This window comes from Pyrgilauda ruficollis, unplaced genomic scaffold (genome assembly GCF_017590135.1).
Source record: "Pyrgilauda ruficollis isolate IOZ18807 unplaced genomic scaffold, ASM1759013v1 scaffold6, whole genome shotgun sequence".
Lineage (NCBI taxonomy): Eukaryota > Metazoa > Chordata > Aves > Passeriformes > Passeridae > Pyrgilauda > Pyrgilauda ruficollis.
Genome location: NW_024527710.1, coordinates 2,267,948 through 2,294,820, shown reverse-complemented (window position 1 = coordinate 2,294,820; position 26,873 = coordinate 2,267,948). Strand labels below are relative to the sequence as shown.

General features: G+C 38.5%; 1 protein-coding gene across 2 annotated transcripts; it reads left to right on the top strand.

The window, feature by feature from the left end:
• On the top strand, positions 1-26,676 carry LOC121361945 (TLC domain-containing protein 4-B-like). 2 transcript variants are annotated; one of them, XM_041483050.1, is made up of 7 exons: positions 1-201; positions 5,200-5,365; positions 9,940-10,029; positions 13,005-13,063; positions 14,957-15,051; positions 16,902-16,975; positions 20,253-26,676. In XM_041483050.1, exons 2-7 carry the CDS (start codon positions 5,211-5,213, stop codon positions 20,566-20,568), a joined length of 789 nt encoding a protein of 262 aa, XP_041338984.1. In that variant the 5' UTR covers positions 1-201; positions 5,200-5,210; the 3' UTR covers positions 20,569-26,676. The 2 variants fall into 2 exon arrangements, with proteins under 2 accessions (XP_041338984.1, XP_041338985.1); XM_041483051.1 differs by lacking the exon at positions 1-201 and adding an exon at positions 222-649.
• Positions 26,677-26,873: the final 197 nt, after the last annotated feature.

Sequence of the window (26,873 nt, the reverse complement as noted above, 5' to 3'; positions counted from 1 at the left end):
AGCCGCGGCCCCTCGGAGGCGGCGAGCGGAGCCCGGCGGCAGGTGGCGGCGGCGGCTCGGCCCCTTTAAGGCTACGGCTACCGTAACCCGATCCCCGCCGGAGCATCTTGCGCCCGGGAAGGGCTGTCCCGTCCCCGACGCCGCGGGGAAGGCATGGAGGAGGAGGAGGCGGCGCCGCAGCCCCCGTAACCCCGGTCTCAGGTGCGGCGGGCAGGGAGGGAAGGCGGTAGGGCGCTGAGAGGCTGGGGCTGGCGAGGCGGGGGCGGTGCGGCCCCTTTCCCCCGCCCCGCGGGGCTGGTGGAGCGGTCCCTTCCCTCCCTCAGCGCGGGGCGGCCCCGGGGGCCGAGGGCCGCAAGCCGCAGGCAGCGGCGCGGGGCGCGCTGACAGCGCAGGGCTGCGCGGAGCCGCCGCCTCCCGCCGCCGCGGCCGGAGCGAGCGCGGAGGCTGCCCGCTGCCTGCCCGCTGTTGTGCTCTCCTGCCCGCTGCCTGCCCGCTGTTGTGCTCTCCTGCCCGCTGCCTGCCCGCTGTTGTGCTCTCCTGCCCGCTGTTGTGCTCTCCTGCCTGCTCCTACCCGCTGCCTGCCTGCCTGCCCGGCGGCAGCTCGGGGCCGGTGCGAACGGCGGGCGCCGCGGGTGACCGGGACGGAGAGGTAATGCCCGGCTCGGGGCAGCGTCCCTCGGGGTCAGCCCGGGGGCCCTCCGCGCCCACCGAGTCTGGGCGGAGTCCCTCTTGGGGGCTTTGCGACTCCAGACTGATTGCGAGGTTTGGGGGAATTCGGTGAATGGTATCGCAGCGGCCACCTCATCCTGAGTACACTGCCTTTAGAAGAATGCTTGATCTGCCGGTTGCTTTGATGTTCTGAGAGCAGAAAGCTGCGTGGAGTTTAGGGTGTGAATAGTCTTAAATAGAAAAGGGAACGGCTTAAGTGTGAGTAGCTTGGATTTTGTTGTGTTTCTCCTTAACGCTGCTTACTGAGCAAATAAGATATCAAACGAATAGGATCTACCATTCAGAACCAAGAGCACAGCAAAGCTCCAGCACTGCTTTTGTTACTGGGCTTATTATAAAATGTGGAAACAGTCAGTATTCAGTGTTGCTCTCTGCAGATTGGTCTGACAAGTTTTACAGCTATTGGATTTGGCTTTCAGTTTTAAGCGGATCAGGAGAGCACAGCATTTCATGCAATGTCCTGGTATCAATAGCAGCTTTAAGGTGTAATCTTGTTTGGAAATTGATCCAACTCATCTGGAAATCCAGCCTCGAAGAAAGTAAGGGCTCTGGGCCTTAAATCTTCCACTGCACCTTCTTACCATGTCTCGTTATACTGTTGCATGCCAAACAGTAAGAGGAGGAGAATGTAAATGCTAAATGCTTTTGATGGTACAACACTTGGTAACTTTCCTGCTCCTTTATCCTCTTTCGTTAAGTGCCAACTTGTTTCTATCAGGAGTTCATAGTGTTATCATGTGGGGGTGATTGGCTATTGCTTTTCCTTGTAAATTTCAAGTGGTAACAGAATTGCAGGAAAACCACTGCATGTTAATAGCAAATGAAAACCAACATATTTTTAGCTCTTACCAGAGTATGATGAAAAAACCTGTGTTATTAACCTATTCAAAGCTATTGGGTCAGTGGAGTAATTTGAAATTACACTAGGCATGTAAGCAATACCTTGCTGTAAAAATGTTAGTTTCAAGTATTTGGTAATATTTATTTACCTAAAGACTCCATTGAAAAGCTGCAAGAGTGAAGTTCTGATCATATGTAGTTACTGTCTAACTGAATGTTTAAGACAGTAATTTTGGGTAGGCAAGGCAGATGCTAATGGTGGAGAACCAACCTGTATATTGTGCTGCTTTTCCTGCATTACAAAGTAGTTACACTAAACCTTCTCCCCAGCCAGCCTCCCATTAGCTCAAACCCTGTATCAGCTGACAGAACAGTAATCAATGACTATGCAGTTTGGGTGATAAAGTGTCTGCTCATACATAATCCACAAAGTTGTGTATCTTGATCAGACTTTGCCGTACAGCTACGAGAAGATGCTTGGGAAAAAAACCCCACAGTGTAGTTGAAGCTGCCTGGCTTACTAACTTTGGACTTTGTCAAGGAAAATTGTAATCAGAAGCTAATTGTTCTTGTTTTAAGTCAACAAGCACAATGCAACAAGCTATTTAGGTTCAGCAACGTGAATAATTTTTCTTGTAAATGAAAAGAAAATCTGGTAAAAACCAGTAAATTTTCATGTTAAACAGGATACAGTTGAAAACAATGTAGAGATATGAGAAAATATCAACCTATAGATATAGGACAATGTTTGTAGCTGAACTTATGTGCAATGCTTTATTTACACCAGGTTCTTGAATTGAATTAAAATATGACACTATTAATTGCTGAGGTAAAGCATAAAATTATTCTGGACTTGGTAGTTGCTATACTTAAACAGCATCTTGGTAAGCATGTATGAAACCAGGCTTGCAAAACGTGAGCATCAGTGAGACCAACCAGGGAAGCTTAGGGATTAATGTTTTGCCTGCCTTTCTTCTCTAAAACCATTCTCCTTCATGGGCATCGTGGTTCTGCATTTGCTGAAAGTCAGGTCATGCACTTTCCATGCAAGTACCTTTTTTAAAAAGGAGTTCCCTCCACAGGCTCCTTAGGTGAAACATTAGTCTTCTAATGCATTTCTTTCAAGGGATGCTTGCAAGGTTTGTTTAATTCCATAATCTGTACTAAAATGAACACCTGTCAAAAGCTGAAACATTACTTGCCTAATAAAATCTTCTAAGGTAACAAAACAAAACATGGTTTTCTCTTGTCCAAGAGATTATGTCAGTGTCTTTGACATCAGAGATACTAGTGTAGTCGCTGAAGATTAATAAAATGAAGCATCATGAGAATTGCTATATTTTAGTCAAAAGGATGAAGTAGGTGTGGTTAATGCTCAGTAGTTTTGCTGTTTTTCTGAAGAGATTTGTACTTAACCTGCATTTTGGCTTCCTTCATTAAACCAACTGATAATTTCTTTTTCCTTACGTTGTCCAAGAGAATACTTGGTTGCTACATATGAGATAATGTAATAACAAAGTTTTGTCCTTGGGGTTAGAATCTGGAACTGGACACTCTACAGTGCTTCTCAGTGAGTTTACTCCCACTTTATTATGTTTTATTCCTTCAAATGGTAAGGTCTTAGAAAATTGAGCTTAACACTCATTGTCTCTGGTCCTTTATGTGAAAAAGATATAAAATTTGGTTTGTGTTTTGTCTCTTCTTGATCAGTGTAGGCAAATGGAGAAGTATGTGGAGAATCAAGAACAGTGAATATTCAGGATTGTAATTGAAATTGGAAGTTTTGATAGGATAACGTAAAAAAGTATGCAGGACTCATATGCTGTTGCACTAGAAGAGGTCATCAGAAAACAACTGGAATCAATTAGTTTAATGCAATGCACTGCAGTGTGCGTACATCAGAATTTTAGTTTGGATTAAAAATGCATTTATGAACTGAATCACCCCCTGTGATTTGTGTTGCATAGCTGTCCCAGAGCATGCAAGCTGGATTCCTCTTGGGTTCAACTGAGCAGGAAGATAGGTCCTAGGAGCACATCAAACATGTTTCAAGAATTGTGGGGTCCCTAGGACAGAATTAAAGCTGGTCTGAAGTTAGCACTTGAAATCTACATGATAGAGACAGGTTTCACTCAGCAAATCTGCTCTTATTTGTCCTGCATTCTGTTTTTATACCTGTAGCTCTGTGGGTACTAGTCAGAGGAAGTTTTGTCTTCAGTTCTGGGAGAATAAAGAGAAAAGAAAGAGGTAGAGAGGAAAAAGTTTGAGACCATTGAACCTTCTGTTTCTAGATCTTTGAAGATGAAATAATGTTTTTTCTGATCTATATGTTTCAATATATTAACCATTTACACCCCAAAGTGAGAATATTGTACTTGATGAAAAACAAAAAAGTTATCATTTTGTCATTATGGTGGACTTTTTCCTCAATTTTCTTCCTGAAGTTCAAGTTTGTTACCATCTGCAATGCAGATACAATTTCAAAGATCTAAGGCATGTTCACTTGTTCTGTAATGCACGTGAAAAAAAGGTGGACATAAATGTGTTACAACATTGTATTGCTTTTGCTGACCATTAGGTTGCTGTAGTAAAATCAAATTATGCTGTCCTAAAAGTCTTCATTTTATCTTTAGATATTTTCTTAAGTACAACTAAAATAAGTAACAGCATTTTTATAGGTATTAAAATAATTATTTAAATACTTGAAATGAAGGCCGTTTGGCTTTTTCTCCACTCTCCATTTCGACTTAATTTAAATTGACATTTTTTGAGTTTGTACCTTTTGCCAGTCTTGGAGTGTAAACCATTTCACTGTCAAATTAGAGATGCATGTCAGAGGTTTGTGGCTTTTGGTAAAATATCATTCTGTGTTGCAAATACTGGCGACTCAGGAAAAACGACTGAAGCATTTAGAGACTGACAGTTCTGTTTGGAATTGTTTTGGTATTTAGACCTCATGAAATAGCTGAACATCCAGCAAGTGAAAAGTCAGTCAGCTCTGACGAGAGAGGCTTTGCGCTGAGTGGGAATGTGCGGAGGTTGGAGTTGTGTGAAGGAGGAAAGCTCCGATGCAGCAGCCCACAGCCTGTCCCAAGGACGAGCTCTTGGCTGAGCCCAGTGGGAATGGGGAGCTTCTGCCTCTGCAAAGTGCACAAACAGAGCTGCAGCAAGGCTACTGCTTCTCTGGGCTGACCCAAAAACCTCTCTTCTGTACTTCTCTGATTGCATTGTTGCATTTTAAACTCCTGTTGGCAGCAGTCAATCTGGCGATAATGAAACAAGTTTTAACTTTGGAGGTTCTTGGGGCAGGAGTGGAGGCTGCAGAGCTGGCAGTTGGCCTGGTCAGTGGTCTTCACTGCCCTTTCTGTGTAGGTAAAATACATGCAATTTTAGGCCACAAAAATGTATATATGCAAATGTTAAAAAACCGAAACTAAAATGCAACTTGTGTATCTAAAAGTTTGGACATACTTTTATACTGTTAATGCTTAAGTAGAAACATCGAACAGGTAGAAACTTGTAGTGAATAATATTTCTGTGGATAAGTTTGCTGTCAAAAACAGTATCTGTGTTTGCTTAAAATAGTTAAATGGAGAATGGAGTGAAATTACCTTCTGCTTCTCTTCACAGGTTGAAGAACAATGGCTTCCTTCAGCAACCTGACTATTGGCATTGCTCTTGCCAGTTTTACTGTATTTCAGCTCTTGTTCCATGTTGTAAGTTCTTGGGTGTCAGCACAAATAACACCTGGTTTTAACAATCTCAGCCAAAAAAGGAAGATCGAATGGAATTCAAGGTAAAGTGTTCAAAACAACGACAGCTAAAGATTTACCTGAAATCATGGACATTTGAACCACCTGTGTGTCTATGTGTAAGACTGAAGAAAATCCTATTAGTTAAAAGTAAAGATCGGAGGGCTGGCTCTAGGCACTGGACAAATAATGCATGTGAAATGTTGAGGCCCCTTCATGGAGACACAGCATTGCTAGCACTTGTATATTAAATGCTTTGTTAGACCATGATGCCCAAGTAAAGGTCAGTACAAAGATAAAACAGTGACTGATGAGAGGTAATAAATTCAAGGGACGCTCTATGATGCTTCTAGTAAAGAGAAGAGATAAAAAATTCCTTTCCAAACACGTATGAAATCAAAACTATTGCAATTTATTCTAAATCCCAGTGTATGTCTGGTCATGCTTTCAGGAGCAAAGCAGTTTGTTCACCTGGTGCTACTACGCTACAAACTGTTTTATATAGGTTAAGGTTTTCCAAAGAATTTAATGCCACTTTGGTGAGGTATTGAAAAGAGCCAGGTTCATGTGTGTTGTAGGGAAAGGAGACTGCAGGAGGAGGAGGGGAAGCTGTAGCAGATGCAGGGTACACGTGCAGGAAGGAGTTGTGGAAACTCAGTCCAAAAACATTCCTCACTCTCTCTGTGTTTCTGCATTTCCATCAGTGGGATGGATCCACCTGCATTTCACTAGTCCCCTCAGATACAGGGCTTCTAGAAACTTGTTTGACCCGTGAGTCTTTTAAGCCATAAGGGAAGTATACGATAGTCATGGAAAGTGGGGTGATCAATGAGGTTTTATTTGCAACATACTACTCTGAAAGGGTATATATAGTACATAAGGTTCTCCAGTTGAAATTAATAGGCACAGTATACCTTTGAGTAGCCTATTACAACTTTAAAATATTTTTTCAGATGTTTCCCAAATTTAAAGCTCAAAAATGTGTACTGGATGGTTGTCACTGCAATCCAAATGCATTAGTTGCAGTTGTGTTCCTCCTCAGTGCTGTTTAGTGTCAGGTGGACACAACAACTTTTAAAGTTGTTTCCATTGTTCTAGGCAGCATTAGCAGCTCAAATAACCTTGCCCTTCCATTTGGCAAATGTCCACTTGCAATGTTCTTAAAGGCACCATCTTGATTTCAGTTCCATCTTTGAATAATTACCTATCTGCCAGAGCAACTGTGTAGGATGCCAGTTCACAGTATCAGTGCAGCTTAGGTTTACCTCTGTTCCAATTAACAATAAGAGGCAGACAGGGAAAGTAAACTAAACTGTTCCCTTGTGAAACTGCACTATTGTCTACAGCCACATCAAATGGCCTTTGAATTGCATAATAGGCTTTATGAGAACTTACCCCACGCCTGGTAGCACTATGCTGGTGTAGTGCTTTGCATAATAACATGAATTGTTTTACACATCACAAGTGTGCTGGAAATTAGCTGCTCCATAATCTCTGGGCTACTTTGTAGCTGCTCAACTGCTTAACTTGATACAGTACCCCAGACTGTGACATCACAAGTGTGCTGGAAATGAGCTGCTCCATAATCTCTGGGCTACTTTGTATTAAGGTGTTTAACTGCTCAACTTGATACAGTACCCCAGACTATGTCCTTTTTTACCTCTTTGCACAGTTTTTTTCCTTGAGGTTGATAGCAGGATGTAGATGTTAGCACACAGATGGGTGGTGATCCCGGGCTTCATCCAGTTCAGGAGTTAGAAGGCATGAAACACAAAGCATGGTTCATCAGCATCTTGTGGATGTTCTAACTGAGGAGGGCATGAAGGGAAAGAAAGGCTAGCTGTGCCTGTGTTACTTCAGCTCTGCTAACCAAACACAGTGTTTTGTCAAACTGCCCTGTCACTCCAGTGTTTCACCGAAATGCAGAGAGGCCTCAAGGAGTATCTTGCAAGTTCAGAGAAGGCAGAGGAGTATGTATTTATTCTGCAGAGAGTTCTGCAGGTAGAGACAGTTACTATGTCCCAGTAAAATCTGTTGGTTTCATTTAAATTATTTAAAAGTAAATGGTTGTTATTTTGTCCTATATTGAACTGGTGTAGGGAGTGCACACAAACGATTCTGTTGGCAGTGCTAAGGAAACTGGCACAGAGGATGGTTATGCATTTTTATCAGCTCAGCTGGGTCTGGAAGAGGGCATCTGCCTGAAATGAGCTATAACATTGAAAATATATTGTTACAGTTTGGAGGGCTTTGTAATCAAGCATTTGAGCTGCAGCTCTTGACTGTATTTTCCATGCTGTCAGTTTGTTCATTCTGACCTTCCAAGAATTATGAACCAATAAAGTAATTGCTTCTGGCATCTGAAGTATATGGACACTCAAATTGAGTTACAAAACTATATTTAGTCACAGATGTAGTATAACTCTTCAAGTTGTGCATACATTCCTGTTGCCTCTCCTGTAATACATGCTTGTAATGCTATTAAGTAGTTGTGAAAAAAAATATATTCAATAATAAAGAAGCAAGTCTGCAACCTAGCATTGCAGCTTTTTTTGTTTGCAGCTTAATGAGGAGTTACAGGATGCAAGCTTTGAAAAGAATTTCAAGGAAATGTACAGAGCTTGATAGCTTGACCTAGATTCCTTATTAAAATGGACTGTTGTACTATTTCCCTTTTTCTGCCCTGTCTGTGGAGAAGCTTCAAAGTCCAGAGTTAAGGAGGAAATCTGCTGCCTTTTTTTTTCTTTTATTTCACTCCCATCAAGTGTTTCACTTGTGTATAACATGTATTCTAAACAGAAAGATTCAGGTAAATGGCCTCTTCAAAGACAAATTACAACTGTAAACTAATGAGCTATATTTTAGGACAAATTTTCCTTCTTGTACCATTATCCTCTCCTCAAGTTCAAAAATCCTAGGTGTTTCTCAGACACTAATATTGCATGTTCTGCTTTGTTTTTAAAAAGCAAGAAAAGTTCCTATCTTTTTTAATCCCATGTTACAAGAGTAGACCTTTTAATTAAACTATTAATTTTCGTTAAAATTCTGATAATTAAATTTTCTTTCTTTGTTAAAAGGCGAGAGGGCAGAAGTGCAGTCTGTGCTGTAGTGATTATTAATTGTTCTCATCCAGTTTTTGACTACTCATATTATACTAATCTCCATTCATTTTCTGGCACACTATTGAAAAAGCTGCTGAAAATAGCACAGTGACACTCTTGAAACAAATTGTAAATACAGTCTCTTTTATGAATGGTTACAGAATCTTCTATTTCCAATAGATAATAATACCACTTCTGGAAATGGAATAGGGATTATTACCTCTTTCTTTGGAAAGTCTTCTGCAGGAAGGAAGATGTTTTCTTCAAATCTTGCATGGTAGAACTTAGATTCCAGAGAGTGCCTTAAGGACATCTAAAATATTAATGACTTCCAAATATACGTACTCAATATGTACAAAGGCAGGAATAATAACTAACAGCATCTGTGCATTTGTGTGCATATTGTTGGTGCTGTGAATATGGTGTGAAGTATTTGCAATCACACAGCACTGAACTTACTTCTCATCTTTCAAACAGTATCTGTGATTCCTATGGATATTTTTTCACATAATTTTTTTTTCTTTGTAATTACATTTGGAAAGTAGATACATGGTATTAGGTGCAGTTTATAGTTGTGTTAAACCCATGGCTAGAGCAGGAAGGTTACACATTTTGGACCCATGCCCATTGCATTGTTCTACCTTCCAAGAACACGTGGACTGAAAGGGCAGGAGGGGCCCTGGCCTGTGTGCTGGCAGAAACCCTGCTGGGGCTTCTGTAAATAGATATTTCTCTAAAAGTGCATGCTTGTTAGCATGCAGAGTTTATCTACACTGTGCATGCAGCCTGTCAACTGGGGACTGTTGTCTTTGGGGGAAAAATGTGTCTAGTACCCAGGTAGGGACAAGGCAACTTTGATTACTGTGACATTTATTTTATGGTTCCTTTGTCCAATACAAAGCTGCTAATTGATATAAACCTGTAGCTGTTATACCTTGGGTACTCAACTTGTATAACTTGGTTGTAGCTTTCTCTTTGAAAACCAGAATCTATTTCAAATGCACTAGAAATTCTATCTGAAGCTTAGGACTTTTTGTTTAATGCCACCTTCCAGATCCCAACTAGACTTATTATGGGTCTTTTAATTTGGTGCCTGAAAGGAGAAAGCTGCCGTTGCAGAACTGCTGGGCTAATCTGAGTATGAATTTGCATATACATTTTTCAGCAATGGGGACAATACAGAAAACATTTGTTAGAGAGCTAGATGTCGTACTGTCTTTAAGGATTCATTAATATATGGGATAATTTGAAGAAAACTTAGATCTCCCTTACTTTTAAGACTCACTTTGTATCTAATATCGTCAATCCCACTCCAATCTAATAGATTCCTTCTTCTTGACTGGTTTTTTCCACCTGTCATTGTGTAAGTGGTTGGATGTAGCCTAGAGAACAGATGATTATCTCCCACAAAAGTATCTGCAGGCAGTTGAGAATGCCTCTGGATACATAGTACCTTAAGCACAGTATGGGAAGCTGTGAATGGCAGTACCTTCTTGTGACTGTGATCTCTTTTTCAGGACAGTGTCCACATTCCACGCCCTGGTGGTTGGAGGGTTTTGCCTTTATATTTTATTGTATGATGATGCTGTTAATGCTGACCATCTCTGGTAAGGCATGTTACATATATGTTGTGGTTACACAATAAAAGAACATAATTGAGAAGAAAAAAAAAAATCCTGCAGTGTATTAAGTACTGAATGATTGTTTCATTTTCCATTAAAATATGCAGTTGTGATAAGTTCATTTTTATGTCTGTACTATTAGAAAATTTGATAACTATTGTGTCAGTGTTAGTGTCTTAGTTCAATGTGTCTCTGTGAAGTGGAATAGCTAAAATACAAGCAATTTATTTGAAATAGCATATTAAATTATTGAAGAATAAACTGTAACTATAAATCAGTATGACTGAAACTCTGCTATTTACAGTAATAATTTTAAAGTGAAATTGAAAAGCTGTAGCAGATCTGGATAGTGTATATCTGTGTGAAAGTTCTCCATTGAACCCTGCAAAGGGTTTGGGCTCAATGGAGAGAGAATGTGGCATTACTGTCAGGTAATGCCTGAAAATAGATACAGTAGATCATGACAGAGACTGGAGCATTGGTAAGCTCCAGGGAAGCATCAGTGTTGTGGGTGACATTTTTTGATGGTCTAGGACTTCTCATAAAACTTTTCCTTTTTTCAGTATGTACTAGAGACTAATATAGATGATGTAGAAATTGTTTTTGTGGTGGTGAGAATCACATGGTAGAAAATGTGGAGGTGGTAGAGATCAGATAAGGAGAGGGAGAAGACATAAATAAGTGGATTAAGTTGTAGCTTCATAGGAGAACAGGCTCTTTCCTATGACTGTTCACTTCATAGTCATAATTTTCAAGTTTGATGTTTGATTACCATTTTATATGACTCTGTATCTGCAAAGAAGTTTGAAGAAAGTCAGTGGTATGGACTTTTGTTTGTTCTATCCGCACGTGTGTCTTCACGTGTAATTCATTTGTCACACATACCTTCTTAGCAATCACCAAAGAGATAGTTCTTCCCATTTGCTTATTCAAGTCACTCCCTGTTTGTCACTCTGGGCTCTTGCTTGCATCAAAACTGGCCTGCAGACAGCAGGGCTCATTAATTCCATTGCACCTTCTATTCAAGGAGATAGAATTTAGTCTAAAATCTTCCAGATTTCCTGACCTAAGTTCTCAATTTATTGAGAATAATTTTGGATTCTAACATAGACTCTTCTTGAAGGGATGTGACAGATGGACAGTACACCATCATATATGTTGTTGAAGTGTTGGTTTACAAAGCCTAGAGGAGGTTTGATGCAAAGTAACCATTCTCTGAGGAGAAAAAAGAGGGAAGTGAACCATTCCCTGTCCCATCCAGTTAAGTCATGTCTCCCATTATCAAGGAACCAATTTCATATACTCAGTCCTTTGCATGTTCTCTGGAGAATATGAAGGCTCTTGAGCACAGGCTCAGTCTTGCTGGTGGTGTGCTGAAGTGTGTTGGGACCCCTGAGAAGTTTAGTTAGGATGCTGCTGCTGCAGCTGGGAGCTCTAACATGAGCTCTTTACTCTATGTAAAGAGTTTCTGATAAAGTTAGGAGAACATATCTGTCTCTACTCTATGTCTAAACCTAAAGAAGCACTCAGCTGGGAGCTCTAACATGAGCTCTTTACTCTATGTAAAGAGTTCCTGCTAAAGTTAGGAGAACATATCTGTCTCTATGTCTAAACCTAAAGAAGCACCCATCCCACAACATATGTAGCTCATGAAATCAAGTTTTGAAGCCATGGAAAAATGTTCCCATTTCAAGCTGTATTTAAAAGAACATCTACGGCCAATCTTAACAGATGGAGTGAATTCCAGACTCTCCTAGTAATGATTTTTCTTCACCTAACAGCAGAATTCTGGTTTTGTGAGTCCTATTTTCCTGTAAACTACCCTCCTACTTAGGGGAACAGTTAGTTTTAGACACTAAGAAAGCTTTACAATTTAGTGATCAGATTGTAATAATACAGGAAATCTCTTCCCACTCCATTCCAATAGGATTAAGAAAAAATAGTTAAGTAATTGCATTTTACTGTGTTCTGGCTGAGGCAGACTTTGGAGCTGGCTGTAAGCACAGTTAGGTTCCTGTTTTCAGGAAAGGTTTACAACAAGGATTGCTTTCACTGCTTGTCTTGAGCAGTCTACATTTTATGGATCTGTTGACCTGTTACTTGAAGCTCAATTCGTATTTACACAAAACATAGCTAGATTAATTGCACAATTTAATTTAAAAATTAAGTTACAATCCTTGTGCCAAGGAAAAAAGACTTGCTTACCAAACTCCTCAAAGTAGGAATGCACAGAGGACAGTGGAGAAAAGAACAAACATTGCTTGCTGTAATGTGGATGCTTCCCTTTCTGGAGCTGTATTCACAAGTTTGGGTTTGTTGAACATTCTAGAGGAACTGAAGCTGTGTGTGTGCTACTAAGAGCTTTGCCTGCTGAATGTTTGGCACCAAAAGGGAAGGGATAGAAGGTGTGGAAACTACTCTGAAAAGCATTTCTGCTCAAAGGTTCTTTGGCTCCAGAGAACTGGCAAATAATTCCTTTCCTGTGTCCTTCTACTCTGTTTATCCCTATAAACATCCTTCTGATTATGAATATGAAAAGCACCAGCTGAGCAAGATATTTTTGTCACCCGTACCAAACTTTTAGTATTGGCAGAAAACAAAAATGGAGACACAGAGTGTTAGTTAAAGGGCTAAGAGACAGAGACTGGGCTGTTCTCTTTTATCCTCAGTTTCCTGAGCAGCCAGCTCAGAGTACTTGCTGGGTTTCAGTTCAAATCTCTAGCAAGGCTCTTGGGGCAGTCTCTGTGCCGAGGCAGGGGTTGATCCTGATTAGGGTAGTTAGTAGGTGTCTTGTGTTTGGGTGGAAAAGGAATTCACTTGTGATTAGAACCCTTCTTAACTAGATTGCATAATCTCTTACTGATGAGGCAAGAATAATGTGCCCTGATGGGCATTGTGTTTGAGATGTGTATGTCCTTGGCAAATTAGGCTGTAACTATGTATTTTTGGTATGTTTACAGGGGTGACCCTTCAATTGTGAAGCTGAATATTGCTATTACCACAGGCTACCTCATTTCTGGTAATTATGCAACATGTATAAAGCATGCATGACCTGTTTATGTATATTGAGTCTCTATACCTGTATGTTTATGCTGAGCCACTGAGGTGAAGATGTGGTATGTGTATACAATACAGTTTCTACTGTGGCTTTTAAAATTGCTAATGGATTTGTGGATTGTGGTGAAATCACAGGACATCCTGTTAGCAGATGTAAAAGATGGAATGTCTCCCCAAGCACTGAGGAAATACCCACTGTGTGGCTTTGTGATGGTTTGATGTGCAACCACCAGCTCCAGCTCAGTTTTGTCGTTTGGCCAGTTGAGAAGGTGTTAGAGCCCTTAGTGTTAGTGCCCTTCACTCTCTTCTTGGTGCCTACAGCTTGTATCTCTTCTATCATGTGTTTCTTCCTGTGGCCTCAGAATGCTGGCAGAATAATTTTAGTAACCCTCAATACAAGCCGAGGCAAATGGATCCTGCCTGCCTATCTTTTAGTCTCCCTTTAAGCCAAAATTCAGTAATGTATAAGACATGGGAATTATTTATTTTGTATGTTACTTATTTCTAAATATGTATTATGTTCTTAGTTTTTCTGTCAACTAAAATTGGCATGGAAATTTTGCTACAAAATGCTTTGGAGCTTTCTTTTACGTTGTGTAGGGATAATAATGGCTTATCAAAGCAAAAGCTTGTGACTTAGACTGTTTTCAGTGAAAACTTCTCATGTTAGGATGAAGTCTCTGATCAGAGACTGGGCCACAGACTTGGTTATCTCATACTGGATTTCTCATCCCAGTGGAAGTGATAATCTGGTGATCAGCATATTCAGTTAAACTGTGCATTATTTTAAGTGTCTGGGGTTTTTCATAGCTTCAGCTGCCATGTTTAAATTAATCACTATCTATTTTTGAATAATTATACATTAAACTTTCATTATGAATTAATGAATGCCTTTGAACAGGCATCTCAACCTGACCACTCATTCTCTCTCACTTCCCTATATAGTTGATGTTTAATTATTAATAGGAAGTGAGCAGATATGTCAGATGATGTAGAGCCCTGCCTGAGGATAGCTAATATAAAAGAGATCAAGGCACACTCTGGACTTTAGAAAGGCACAGGGGTAAAGTCTTTGATTTGGAACCTTGGTCAATAATATTCCAGTCCAAAGTACTCATTTGCAGAAAGTAGGGACAGAAATTGCTTGTTCCAGTACAGAGAACAAGATCTTCTGAATTCTCAGACCATCATGGGAAAAGAAAGATTTATTTTTTTTTAGTTGGTTTTTTTTTGGTTTATTTTATGTTAAAGCTTTCTTTTTAACACTAACTTGCCATAGCAATTACTATTAAAATTACTACTTTTCTAATTACTTTTGCAGTAATTAGAAAATCAGGATTTAATAATGCAAATATGCTTCTTATTTCTAATGCCTCTTGCAAAATAGTTCTGGTAAATGGTTCCAAATTTACTAATATACTTCACTTTTTGATTCGGAGGTTCTCTGTAATAGATCCCTGCATTTGTTGCATGTATTTGTATGTTTGCTATGCCCCCTGCAGACCTGCCTTTTTTTAAATGTGATTTGTTCCAGATTTTCGGGGTCATAAGTGTGAAGTCACTATGAGATACAGGATCCACCTTTTCCTTCCAAAGTACTTTGGCTAAAATTATTGCATCTGTATTTCCATTGATCTGGAAAATAACCATTTATGGAAATTGTTGAGAGAATGCTGTTGCCTAATGCTTTGACTGAAGTGAAGTCTTTAGGATAAAGATGTTCTCTTCAGATGTTATTTCAGAGGGTTTCTACTGAAGCCATATCTTGGTATATCTCTAAAACTTAGAGAAGCTATTCTGAGGTCAATGATTGTATAATAAATAGTTCTCTATAGTTATTTCTGTTCTCTTGTAGATCTGTTGCTTATTATTTACTACTGGAAGGCAATTGGTGACAAATTTTTTGTAATACATCACTTGGCAGCTCTGTATGCTTACTATTTTGTACTGGTAAGTGCTGTATTTTCTTGTAACATAAGCAGATGAGGTTAAAGAAACAGCTTTTATAGATCTCACTTGCTTAATGTTAAAAAAAATTCACTGGTTAATGAAAGGCATACTTATACTTTGAATCACTATTTTAAAATGTTTTTATCAACTATTTATGGTAAATGCGTGACTTTTCAGTGTTACACTTCAACAAAAATATTTAACTTTGTTGAACTTAAAAAACTTTTCTCAATTTTTACTTTGACAGAAGTGCTTTTCATGTTGTTATAGAACAGGGTTTTAATTAATACCACAAGCTTGAATATTTAGTTGGAAAGTTAGAAGGAAATGGTTTCAAGTGGTTATGTTCTACTTCTGTCTCCCAGGTAACAAGTGACAGGACAAGGGGAAATGGCCACAAGTTGTGCCAGAGCAGGTTTATTTTGGATAGTAGGAAGAATTTCTACACTGAAAGGGTGGTCAGGCAAGTGTTCAGGGAAGTGGTGGAATCACCATCCCTGGAAGTTTGAAAGGCATGTGGATGTGGCACTTGGGGATATGGTTTAGTGGTGAGCACACAGAGCACAGTTAATGGTTGGACTTCATCTTGAAGGTCATTTCCAACCTTAATGATGTTTTCCCTGCCTACTGTGTGAATCCCAGGCTTATGATACTAAAAGTGTCGAGATGCCAGATTACTGTTAGATATCCCATGTAATGGTTTAAAGGGGCTGAAGTACGCTGTCAGGTAAATACTCTGTTTCTGGTTGAAGATAATTAAATTTACTAATATTATCATGGATGAAAGTGAATAAATGAAAATACCACTACCAATCCCCATGCAGAAAATTCATTAGCTGTTTCTGGAGGAAACAGAAAGCATAATATTAGTGTGAGCTTCTTTAAAAGCATTTATTTCTTTGTGGCTGTAGCTCTGCCTGTGGATGCCAGTGTGTTGTTCTCAGTCTGTTGTCTTCAGAGAAAGTCACCCCTGAGTATGTTATTTCCAAATTGCTGTTTGGGGATAGGAAAGAACTTGGTTAAACACACGGATTTTCTCTTTGGTGGAGTGCAAACTGACATGAAAAGTTTGAAGTAGTGGGTATTTGCTTGCTTGGTGCGGGAAAGAGGAATCATGACACCCACTCCATAAGCTGGTCACGGAACCTAAGGAAATTAAAAACCCCCAATCTTTTTATCTCTACATCTTCAACTGCTGCTTACCCAGCAATTAAGTGGATACTGTGTGTCAGTGGAGGAAAGAAAGAGCTCAGCTGGAGGGGATGTGGTGTGGATGTGCCCCATGGAGGAGCTGTGCCCGACCCACGGGCACGGCAGGGCTGCTGGCAAGGGCTGCCCCTGCCCTCTGCGGGAGGGAAGAAAGGGCTTCCTGTGCCCTTCCAGGCTGTCAAATTACAGCTGGGAATAGGTCTTCACTATGCCAAAATATGCTCCTACAACAATGCAGGCAGATTTTTCTTCAGCATAAAGTGTTTCTGTTTGGGCTTGTTTAAATGTTGAAAAATCAAAAATGTTTATGATTCCTTCAGACAGTAATGCTATCATGGTAATTAGTAATCTATGACTACTTGTGCAAGTCTTCTCTAGTTAGCCCTTCATGGCCATTTAATTGTAGGTCTTATAAAGATTTATTTGAAGTAAGAAGCTGCTGATTGGAGATGTCCTGAAGGACAATTGCAGCTTTTGTGAAAAAACTTGCTTTGAAAGTGCAAGAAAGGTGGCCACAGCTGGCAAACTGTTTGATTAAAGAAGTTGAGATGTTGTATCATTCTGTGTATACTTAAGACTCAAATGACAATTTCATATCTACATTGTTGATTTTTGTATGTCTGTTTTGTTTTGCTAACCAGAGCAAAGGTCTGCTGGCTTATTTTGGAAACTTCCGTCTCCTTGCAGAGTTCTCCACTCCTTTTGTCAATCAGCGGTAAGTGGTTAGGGAGGTTTTCCGTAGTTCTTTAAAACTGAATCTGCATTACTATTTCTGTCACTTAGGAAGTCTTTTTATAGTTGTCGAATGTCTGCTGACAGGGAATTTATATATATTGAACTAAGGATTACTATATGAAAGTCTTTTTTGCTATGAAAATGTTTTGCTGCTATAGCTGCAACAGTATAACTAATGTATTCATCTCCGAGTTCCTTTCTAGATTAGACCAGGCTTTGTATGAAATGCCAGCTTTTTATGAAAAGACAGAAATTTCACAAATAAAATATTCTTTATTAACTTTTGTATATTCATTTATTTTTCATAATAAAGCCATCTTTAATGTAGATATTTTTTCTTTGTATCATGGACAAGGAAAAGAAGCAAGATAATATTGTCTTCAGAATCCTAGAATGAAATTGCATTGCCCTGTATAATTTGAAGTTTATTTTCTAATTTTCCACACACATAGATCAATATTCATATATGCATATTGATATCTAGAATAATACAAATGTATACTCTTTATTTGCCTTCAAAAATAGTTCTGCAAGTTGTTTTGAGCACTTAACTATAGATGTGAAATGGTTAATCTTCACACCTGTGATTAGAGAAGAAAGGGGCTGAAGCTTCTCCTGCAGAGCTCAGAGCCTGCCCTGGCTGCTGGTTCAAGTATTTTTCCCTGATGTGCTGCTGGATCAGAAAAGGAGGCTGATAATGCCACATACTGCAGCAAGGGAAAGCTGTCACTGGAGTTTCATGGTGCTGTGGGGAGGGTTGCCTCGCCCCTTACTCTGCAGCCTTCAGGCCACAGCTGGGGGTAGGATTTGCTCCAAAAAGACCACCTCAGGTGAGGGGCTTTGGTACAGAGCAGGGCTGCAGCCTTCTCCTCTTCTCCAATTTTTTGCAAGGTAGGATGAGGACTTCCAGTGTATCAGATGCTTTTTTCTTAACCATGCTTTTTGGGGTGTATTTCTGCTCTACTGCTTCTACAAGTGTGGCATCTGTTTGCTTTTCCAGACGTCTGGTGGAGAAAGGATAAGGCAAATAGAAACTGTATTCCTCCTGCACACAGGCTATTGCCCATTACTGCATTGTGACTGTAATCTCTGAAGTGTTTTATGACACTGTAGCATTCCTCAGAGCTCTTACAAATAAAAAAGATGGTGCTGTGGTCCCTTTTGGGCATCAGTTTGGTAAACTCGAACTGACAGGAGGACAGGGTGGGATAATGGAGCTCTCCAGAGGCTGCTCTCCTCTGCCCCAGTGCAGTTGAGTGGGAGATACCAGTCTGTTGTAGCCTGTGCTCTGTGTGCACAGAGAAACTAAAAACTAAATAAACACTTCTTCAAACTTAATGAAGAAAAAAGGGTTTATATTGATATTCATGTCCCGGTGAATGGCTGTTGTCCCAGCTCCTATCAAGATAGGATGTCATCCTGGGTTCATGTGGACTCCTACACTGATGCTTACCTTTCAGACTGTGGTGTTGGAAAGAATTGTGGTACATCTGGCTATTAAAAGTAATTTATGCTCTACTTTTAAAATGCCCATGGTGGGATTATGGGTCTTTGAATACTGACATTTAGCATTCTCTCAGAAAAGCAGAAATTGCTGCAGGAGATAATAAAGTCCCTTGCACTAAGAGATGTCATCTCATTAGTGCATGATTTTTTTCCATTAAATTCGAAGTGAATCAGATCCTTCAGAGTCCGTAATGGATAATGATAACGACTTACATTATTTTTCTTGTTTGCATTCTTAGTCTACCAAAAGAACTCTTATTAAAATATAAAAAGATATTCTAATCTTAGAACTGTCTGTGTATTTCCTGTCTGTGTTGTTAGGGAACTCTAATTGGAGGTTGTCTCCATGCCAAGCATTTAGATCTTTTAATGTTAGTATCAGCATTTATGTAATTAATTCTGAACTGTGGTGGGTAAAATTGTAATGGTAACTGTTATTTACAGACTTTTTTTTAAATTTGCTGGGAAAGGGAAGTTGCTAAACAGATGCCAATTACCTATACTGGCATCTTGCAGTATGTTTGAAAACCGTTTTTTACATTAATTTTTGATTCTGCATTGTGTATATCATTGAAAGTAAAAGCTTTGATTGTTAATCTGACCAAATATGTCAGGTCTTTCTCTTCATGTCAGTGTTTCTATGGTGAGGCATCTTGCTTCCGGGCTGGACTGCCACCTCAAGTGCCTGGATTTTAATTGTCCTAGTTGCATGCTTAATGAATTTCTAGAATATTTCTGTTAGAGCTGGATGTCTGTAAAATCTTTTTAGTGTGTTTATAATTACCTAGGTTGTAATCTGTAGGTAATTAAATTAAAAATTACTTTTCAAACCAGGTTTAGAACTGTTTTGTTAAATCATTTTAGCCTTGTATCTTATTGGAGAAAAATGGATTATTTCATTCTCTTCTCCATCCCCCAGTATGAATACAGTTATTCGAGTTATTTTGCTATGGTCTTGCCTGCCATTGCTGCACAAATTTTGCTTGTTTATTCTGGTGTGAATGATAAAGGATTAGAGAAGTTTTTTGTTCCTTTTTCAGCCCTCAGGTTCTGTGTGCTAGGCAATAGATAAGTTATGCCTGTCCGCTATATCTAGGAATAAATATACAAGAATTCTTTTTTAAAGACCATTTATGACCCAGCAGTAGATGGAGAGGCAGTTTTTAGATATATCTTTTTTCATTGGGTAACGTTCCAATGTTGTGACGTGCTCAAGAGTTCACGATGCCTGGTTCTGAAAATGTTATGGTTTTGGGCTGAACAGAAGCAGTCAGAAAATCCCAATTACAAGAAATTAGAGCTCTCTCTGGATTACCAAATCCAAATGCAATTTTAGAGTTGCTTTCAGTGAGAGAAAGAATTTTAGCTGCTGTTAAACTATATATAACGGTATAAACTATAACAGCAAGTAATAAATATGTCTTTATAATTTTAAAATATAGTTTTATTATTGGATATTAGACAAGAGTCACTGAAATGTACGTGGGTTGTTAACTGGTTCACAATTCATGTCAGGATTTTCTATGTGTTATTCTGCAATATACTGGATCTCCTACACTGCTTAAGTGGTGGGAAAAAAGTGCAGCCAAGCAGAAGGATTTGTAACTAAGCCAAGAAAAAGTGCAATAATTTAGAAATTTTAAAAGTAGAAGCAATTAATACATGACGAATTAAAAATAAACATGAAGTAAAATAGTTTTTAATGAGATGGCTTCAAGTCTGCCTGGTATTTGTGAACACTTCTTTTGCAGGTGGTTTTTTGAAGTACTGGGATATCCCAAATCTTCAAAGGCCAACATCATCAATGGTGTGCTGATGACAGTTGTGTTCTTCGTGGTGAGGATTGCCGTCATGCCTGTGTATTACAGCCACGTAATTTCTTCATTTGGAACAGAAGGTTTCCAGAGATTAGGATTTGCAGCCCAGAGCGCCTGGATGATCTCAAGCGTTGTCTTGGATATTATGAATGTGATGTGGATGGTCAAAATTGCAAAAGGATGCTACAAGGTCATTCGTCTTATTGGACAGGAGGAAGCGAAAACTCATAGAAATGGAAAATCTGCCTAGAAATCATACATAAATGAAATTTCTGCTATGAAAATAATTTGGGTTCACTGAAACAGTGCACATTTCTGCCATGGAATGCTCCTATTATGGAAACAAGGTATTACCTCTGTATTGACCTTACTCTTTCCCTAGCCACACTGCCTGCACGCCCAGGGCCACGCTTTGCGGATCCTGTCCTGTGAGGAATAAAAGCAAAAGCTCACACAGATGAGTTCCACATGCCTGTTGTAAGCAGTTGCAAGCATCAGAAATTAGAAAGGAGCAGACTGGTTACTGCTTATTGTCCACCAGTGTGTTCAAAGTGTTTCTCTCAGGTTTCTCTGATTAAAAAGTTTTATAAATCCAGTGAATACTGACATATCTGTTTTTTTAGAAAATGAAAAAGTCCCCAAACTCCTGATATGGTGCAATTTTCCAGGCACGTTTCTATGTTTTCTTCTAGGAATAACAATCAAGATTTCATTCTTGACAACTTTTTAATTTTTGCAAGAAAAGATAAAAATTTGGCTTTGATTCTATGAAGTCTTTTACTGCTTTTTGTTCTGCCTTATATGAATGCAAACTCTTTGGGAAATTTTGAAATAATTTTATCTAAAATGCTGTATTATAAGACCACATGATATCTTAAGAGCTGTTAAAATTCTCACATTGATGGGAAGGATTCCCATGTGCTGTCCTAGGTTACATGCAATAGTACATCTTCTAAATTCCCCGTGGAACATTTTTTGTAAGTTAATATGGTAGATGATGTGTGGAAATGGCGTAGTTCTTACTGAGGTGCTCTTTCCTTTGCTGCTACTACCTCTGAGAAGTGCTGCTATTCTTCTCAGAGTATTTTTAACCATTGGCTATTTGGATTCAAAGTTTAATTGCAAAGATAAAAATCATCTGTATTTGTGATGTGTAACTTTAAGTAATACTTTTTTCTTTTATCACAAAAATGACCTGTTTGATATCAATCATTGAGGGTTTTTGTCACATTTTCCTTGTTAATCAAGTTAGAAATCCGAGGTGTGACTAAGAATATTCTTGAATTAACTGTGCCAAACTCCTCTGAAACTGTATGGTAATTCTGTAGAAGGAACAGTTGACCTCTGTAGACAGAATTTTTTTTTTGTTGTTTTAAACCACACATTTGTCAAGAGATACTCAGTTACTCTGTTTGAACTTGAAGGCTTGGAGGTCATCAGAGAGGAATCTCACCACCTAGGAATAGTCCTAAATCTCATTTGTAATACAATTTGAGGAAATTCTGAGTTATGCCTTATTTAAAATGATTTTGAGAGCTATATTTATGTGTAAATTTGTTTTGGTTTACTTCTTTTATCCAGAATTGTGACTGATTAACTTCTGGTTTTTTCCTTGGTCTAGGTGTGGTAAAAGAGTCCATTTTCACTGCGACTTCAGTGCACACCCCGATTATTGTAGCAGTCTGTTAAAGCAATTTATTTTTAAACAGAAAGGTAGCAAATTTACCCCGTGTTGTGTGACTAGTCCTGTTCCCTCGGACAAAGCTGGGTGGCATGAGCTCTCCCCTCCGTAGTCAGAGGTGTGAGTGCCCTGTGCTGTCCTCCCCGGTGAGGAACTAGGCACTCCCCTCATCCAGAAATGGCATGTAAGACCCAGGAGAACTGCATAGGCTGAAATGCCTCCTCACCAAGGCAGCTGCAGTGAGTTCAGTTCCCCAGTGGAAATGCTGTCAGGGAGTATTGTGTGGACTTGTGTAAAATGCACTTTTGAAAGCCTAGTTCTATTGCTCAGCTCGGCAGGCTTTTTCCTAAAAGTTTCCCAGTCCTGCCTTGTTGAGGGAGATAGCAAGGATTGGCAGCACTTGTGGTTTTGGATCCCGTGCTTATTAACACTTCACAGCCTGCACACAAAACCTGTTTATGCCTTGGGAGAGTTAACAATTCATCTGTTGGGCTGTTTGATCTGAGTGAGTGCAGTGCCTCCTTTGGGTACCAGTAAATCCACAGTCTTTGAGAGTCCATCCTGTGACTTGCTTTGCTCAAAGCAACAGACTCTCTTTTATGCTCATTTGCAGAACCTGGTATCTTTTAAAATGTGATTTCAGTGTACCTGATGCAAAATTGTAAAAAGGCTGTGTTTCTATCACCTTTGTGATTTAAAGGTGTATATTAAATACTCTTTTCTTTTCTTTTTACATCACTAGATCCCTGTGATTAATAGTTTTGTAAAAGCTTATTCCTTTCTAAAATTGAGTAAATTCAAACATTTTGGAGAAGTATGCTTGAAAATAGAAGTCTGCTTTTCTTCTTAGGGAAGTAGGATGAAAAAATTGAGAAGATGATTTGGAGAAACTCTTAGGGTGATAATTCATGAAAAGTTTCTGAAATTTGTAATTTCTTACATTGATTTTAATATTTCAGTATTTTAAATATTTTGTTGTCAGTGGAGGCCATTTATTAAAATGGCCTACTACTTCTAGATAGACTTGTGTTTGATAGGGGAAAAAAAAACTAAGTCAAGCTGTAATAAAATTGATGTTAAAACTAGATTTAGAAGCAAAAAAACAATCCAAAACTCTGCATACTACACTTTGTCCAACCATCTAGGATTGAAGGGCAGTGAGATAATTCTTTAGAACAGCTAGTATTTTGGATTGCTGCACAAAAGTGTAATTGAAAGTCTATTTTGCAATGCATTAGCTCTAAATTTTATAATTTTTTAAGAAAGTTATTACAGTTATGTCCTGATGCATCAGAAGAAAATTTTCTTATTTAAAAAAACCTATTAACAGCTGTGGTTTCAGCAAAGACTTTAGTAAACAGGCAGCAAAGTTGTGATGTACTGAATACAGTAGTATATAGGGCACTTTTTGCCTGCCATTAAAAGCTTATAATACAGCAAATTAGATAGCTGTGGCACCCATTTTTTCATTGCACTTTATTAATTTTAAAAATGTGGTGAAATATTGATAAAATTTAATGTTGTAAGCTTGTGTCTTTGCTTTTTTATGCAGAAAAATGAATGCATGGTAATTAGCAACGTAACAAATGCTTTTGAATGTGATATCTTATTAGTGGCTTAAAACTTCTATTTTTAACAGATGCATTGTAAAAGCAGACTCTTGGCATGTCACCAGGTGTCTTTTCTGTGGGCATATCAAATGGAAGGAGAGACTCTTGTAAAAGCTAGCTTGCTTTTCTTTTCTTTTCTTTTCCATTCTTCAATACCAGGTGACGTTAACTTGCTGATCATGGGACAGACTATTGGTACTGGTTAGGCTGTATGTAGAAGTGCAAGTTCCCCTTTTTCATGGCTTTAATTTTTCATCACAAGATGAGTAAATACCACTTTGAGAACTCTACAGGAGAATGGTAGGTTAGGTGTTCTGTAACAGATTTGTGGGATCAGTACTTGCAGAGGAAGTGTACTTCAAATACTCATTTTCTCAGAGCGTTTCAGTGGATTTCAGTGGAGTCTCACACAATAGGGATGCTGTATTGGTTATCTGTGTGAATTCTTCAGTGGTAAGAATTACATCTCTGAAGCCTACTCTACCTCTATAAATACATGCTATCTTGAGTGAGCTCCATAATTTAATAACTTAATTGTTTAAAACATATAATCCATTGAATAATGAAATAGATGCACAAGAAAATGAGGGGAGCTGGCTTCATATATAAATTCTTAACAATTCCAAATTATGTACTAAATTTTATTAAAAGTTAAATTATTTACAGTGTTTGGAAGAGAATGACTTCCATCTTTACTTCAAATATTGTGGGAGATTACTCATATTGCAGAACTAACAGTCTAAGGGTAAAAGCCTACATGAGTGAGCAAATGGATTCAGGCAGCTTTATGAGGAGAGGAGGAGGAGACTTTGAGTACACACCTAGAGATCCAGATGTCTTCCTACTGCTGTGCTTGGGACAACAGCAGACAGATACACAGCAGAAAGGTTTAGGTGTTTGTGTCTCTGTTTGTGATGGAAATTGAAATTTTATTCTTTAGAATTTTCAAGCTGTAATACCAGTTGTTGATTATTGTATGAAGAGGACTTTTTCTCATGGCCTTGTGTGTTTAAGCATATGTATGTACAAGCTTTATGTAAAAGACCATTTAATAGAGAAGTCTGAAAAATTGTTTTGTGATGCTTCTGCTGAGCCACTCAGAAGAAAATAAAGGGCTGCTTGACAATTGCTCCAGCTTAGGGTCTGGTGTGCTGCTGGCTGCTGCTGAAAGCCATCAATAAAGCAAATAGAAAGGGACTAGAATTTTCAGATGAAAAAGCGCAAGTGTAGAAGAGTTTGAAAACTATTGCAAGCCTCTTTCATATTTTAATACCCTACTGTACAACAGTGTTATCTGGCTACAGGGAGCTCCACGAGGGAAAGTTTGTTCCTGGTCAGATTTCTCTGTCTATGGAATATGGGCAGAAAAAGAACACTACTTCATTGCTGATACCCTGATTGATGGCAGTCAGATGGAAATAGTGATAATATTTGTGGACTTTTAACCTTCATCCAAACCTGGATAAAATCTGTGTTAGGTGAAGTTCTTAGGATTTTATGAAAGCAACTTGAAAGTTGTTTTTATGGCAGAGAAGATGAAATATGTGCTGCCTGGGTTGTTTAGAGATCTGGGATAAAGCATCAAGTCATACTTTTAGATGGCAACACTTAATAAGGTTTCTTATCCATTAAAAATTCCTACTAGCTACCTCCTTTCAAAGTCTTGTTCTATTTATAATAACCAAGCACTTTATAGCTCAGTAAAGAATGGAAGGTAGCTATGAAGAATAAATCATATTGTTTGGTATAAGAAATATTTTGGCAAAATTTCTTCTGAGAACAGTTTCATTGTGTGATGTCCTGCACTGAGAGGGTGTCTGTTTAATACAAAGTATATACATTTTTAACCTAGTTTTAAGTAAAAGAAGTGTCTGTAAGAGAGTGAAGTACGAAGAGATCAGCATGGCTTCGTATCAACCACATAATGATTCAGTGTGCTATTTATAACTTCCTACTTACTGAAATTGAAAATATAAAAGCAAATAAAATATTCTGTATTGTATCTTTATTTTTAATCTGTGTGTGGGATGTCAAACATTGTACTTGTTTTGTGGACAGGACATGCTTTTATGAGCCTATAAATATTTAAGTATATGAGAATCTGCACCCAAATAGAACATGTTGCATGTAAATTGTCTTCTAAGTTTTTAAATTTTGGTATTTTTAAAAATTTGCTAGGTTTGAAAACAACATTTAAATATGAACACTAAGCTGTAATACAGAATACAAAATTTTGAATGAAATGTGGTTCTGTTTATAGTAATCCTATTCCAGTTTCACAAAAAACATCAAATCATAGGGGGAAGGGAGGAAAAGGGCTAATCATGAGCTCGGCTATATAATTTGCACACTTAATATGCACACATCCAAATGTCCTGGATTTGTTTCTAGCATGCATTTACCAAACAGTGTTTTCTTCAATATTGAAAGATACCTATTTATGTAGAATAAGCACAGCTAACCTGTTATAAAACCAGATTAGAAAACCTGTTTGGAACAAATGAGTTACAAGTTAGGCATAAGTAAAGGAGCCTGTAATTTGAAAATGTTTATATAATCTAAGAAGAAACTTGATGAGTTTGTCTAACTAATGTGCAGAGCAAGGATGAAAACTGTAGATTCTGCTAGACTGATTTCTGGTAAATCTTGACAATCTGGTTTGCAGCAAATTCTAATACTGTCACAAAATGTTAGGATCACGTTATTAAATTCAACTAGTAATGTGACCTGATTGGAATAGCAATCCTTATCATGGCACAAGAACTTAAACATGCAATATAACAGTTCTGAAGATTGGTGATAAAAGTAATCCTTCATAGCAAAGTGAATTATTAAGGATTATGGGTTTAAATTTACTTTCTATTACGAGAAAGAATCTAAATTATTTGCTAGCATTTCAGTGATATTGTTAAGCATTTCTGTATTTTGTTTTGAACAGTTTAGGAGCTTGCATAAAATTATATTGGCTGATTTTTTTCCCCTTTGATATATGCAATAATGTCAATAAGCAATAAATTGCATGTTGTATGCAAGGTATTGGTACATCATAATAAAGGAAAGGAAAACAGTTTCTTATTTTGTGATTTTTTCTTTCTTAGTATGGTAAGACCTTGTGTACCTATAATGAGTACGTCATGAAAGAACAGTTTTGGGGGGGTTAAATTCTGAAACAACTGGCTTTTATGGTATCTTGAGATTTCATGCTGTATCTTATATATTTTAAAGAAGGTGAAGATGGGTGTATGAGGTCTAAGCCCCACTGTT

Excerpts from the sequence above, each read along its gene's own strand:
- LOC121361945 (XM_041483050.1), top strand. The coding sequence starts at position 5,211 with ATGGCTTCCTTCAGCAACCTGACTATTGGCATTGCTCTTGCCAGTTTT. Across the intron at positions 10,030-13,004 it reads GTTAATGCTGACCATCTCTG|GGGTGACCCTTCAATTGTGA; the intron begins GTAAGGCATGTT and ends GTATGTTTACAG. Across the intron at positions 13,064-14,956 it reads CACAGGCTACCTCATTTCTG|ATCTGTTGCTTATTATTTAC; the intron begins GTAATTATGCAA and ends GTTCTCTTGTAG.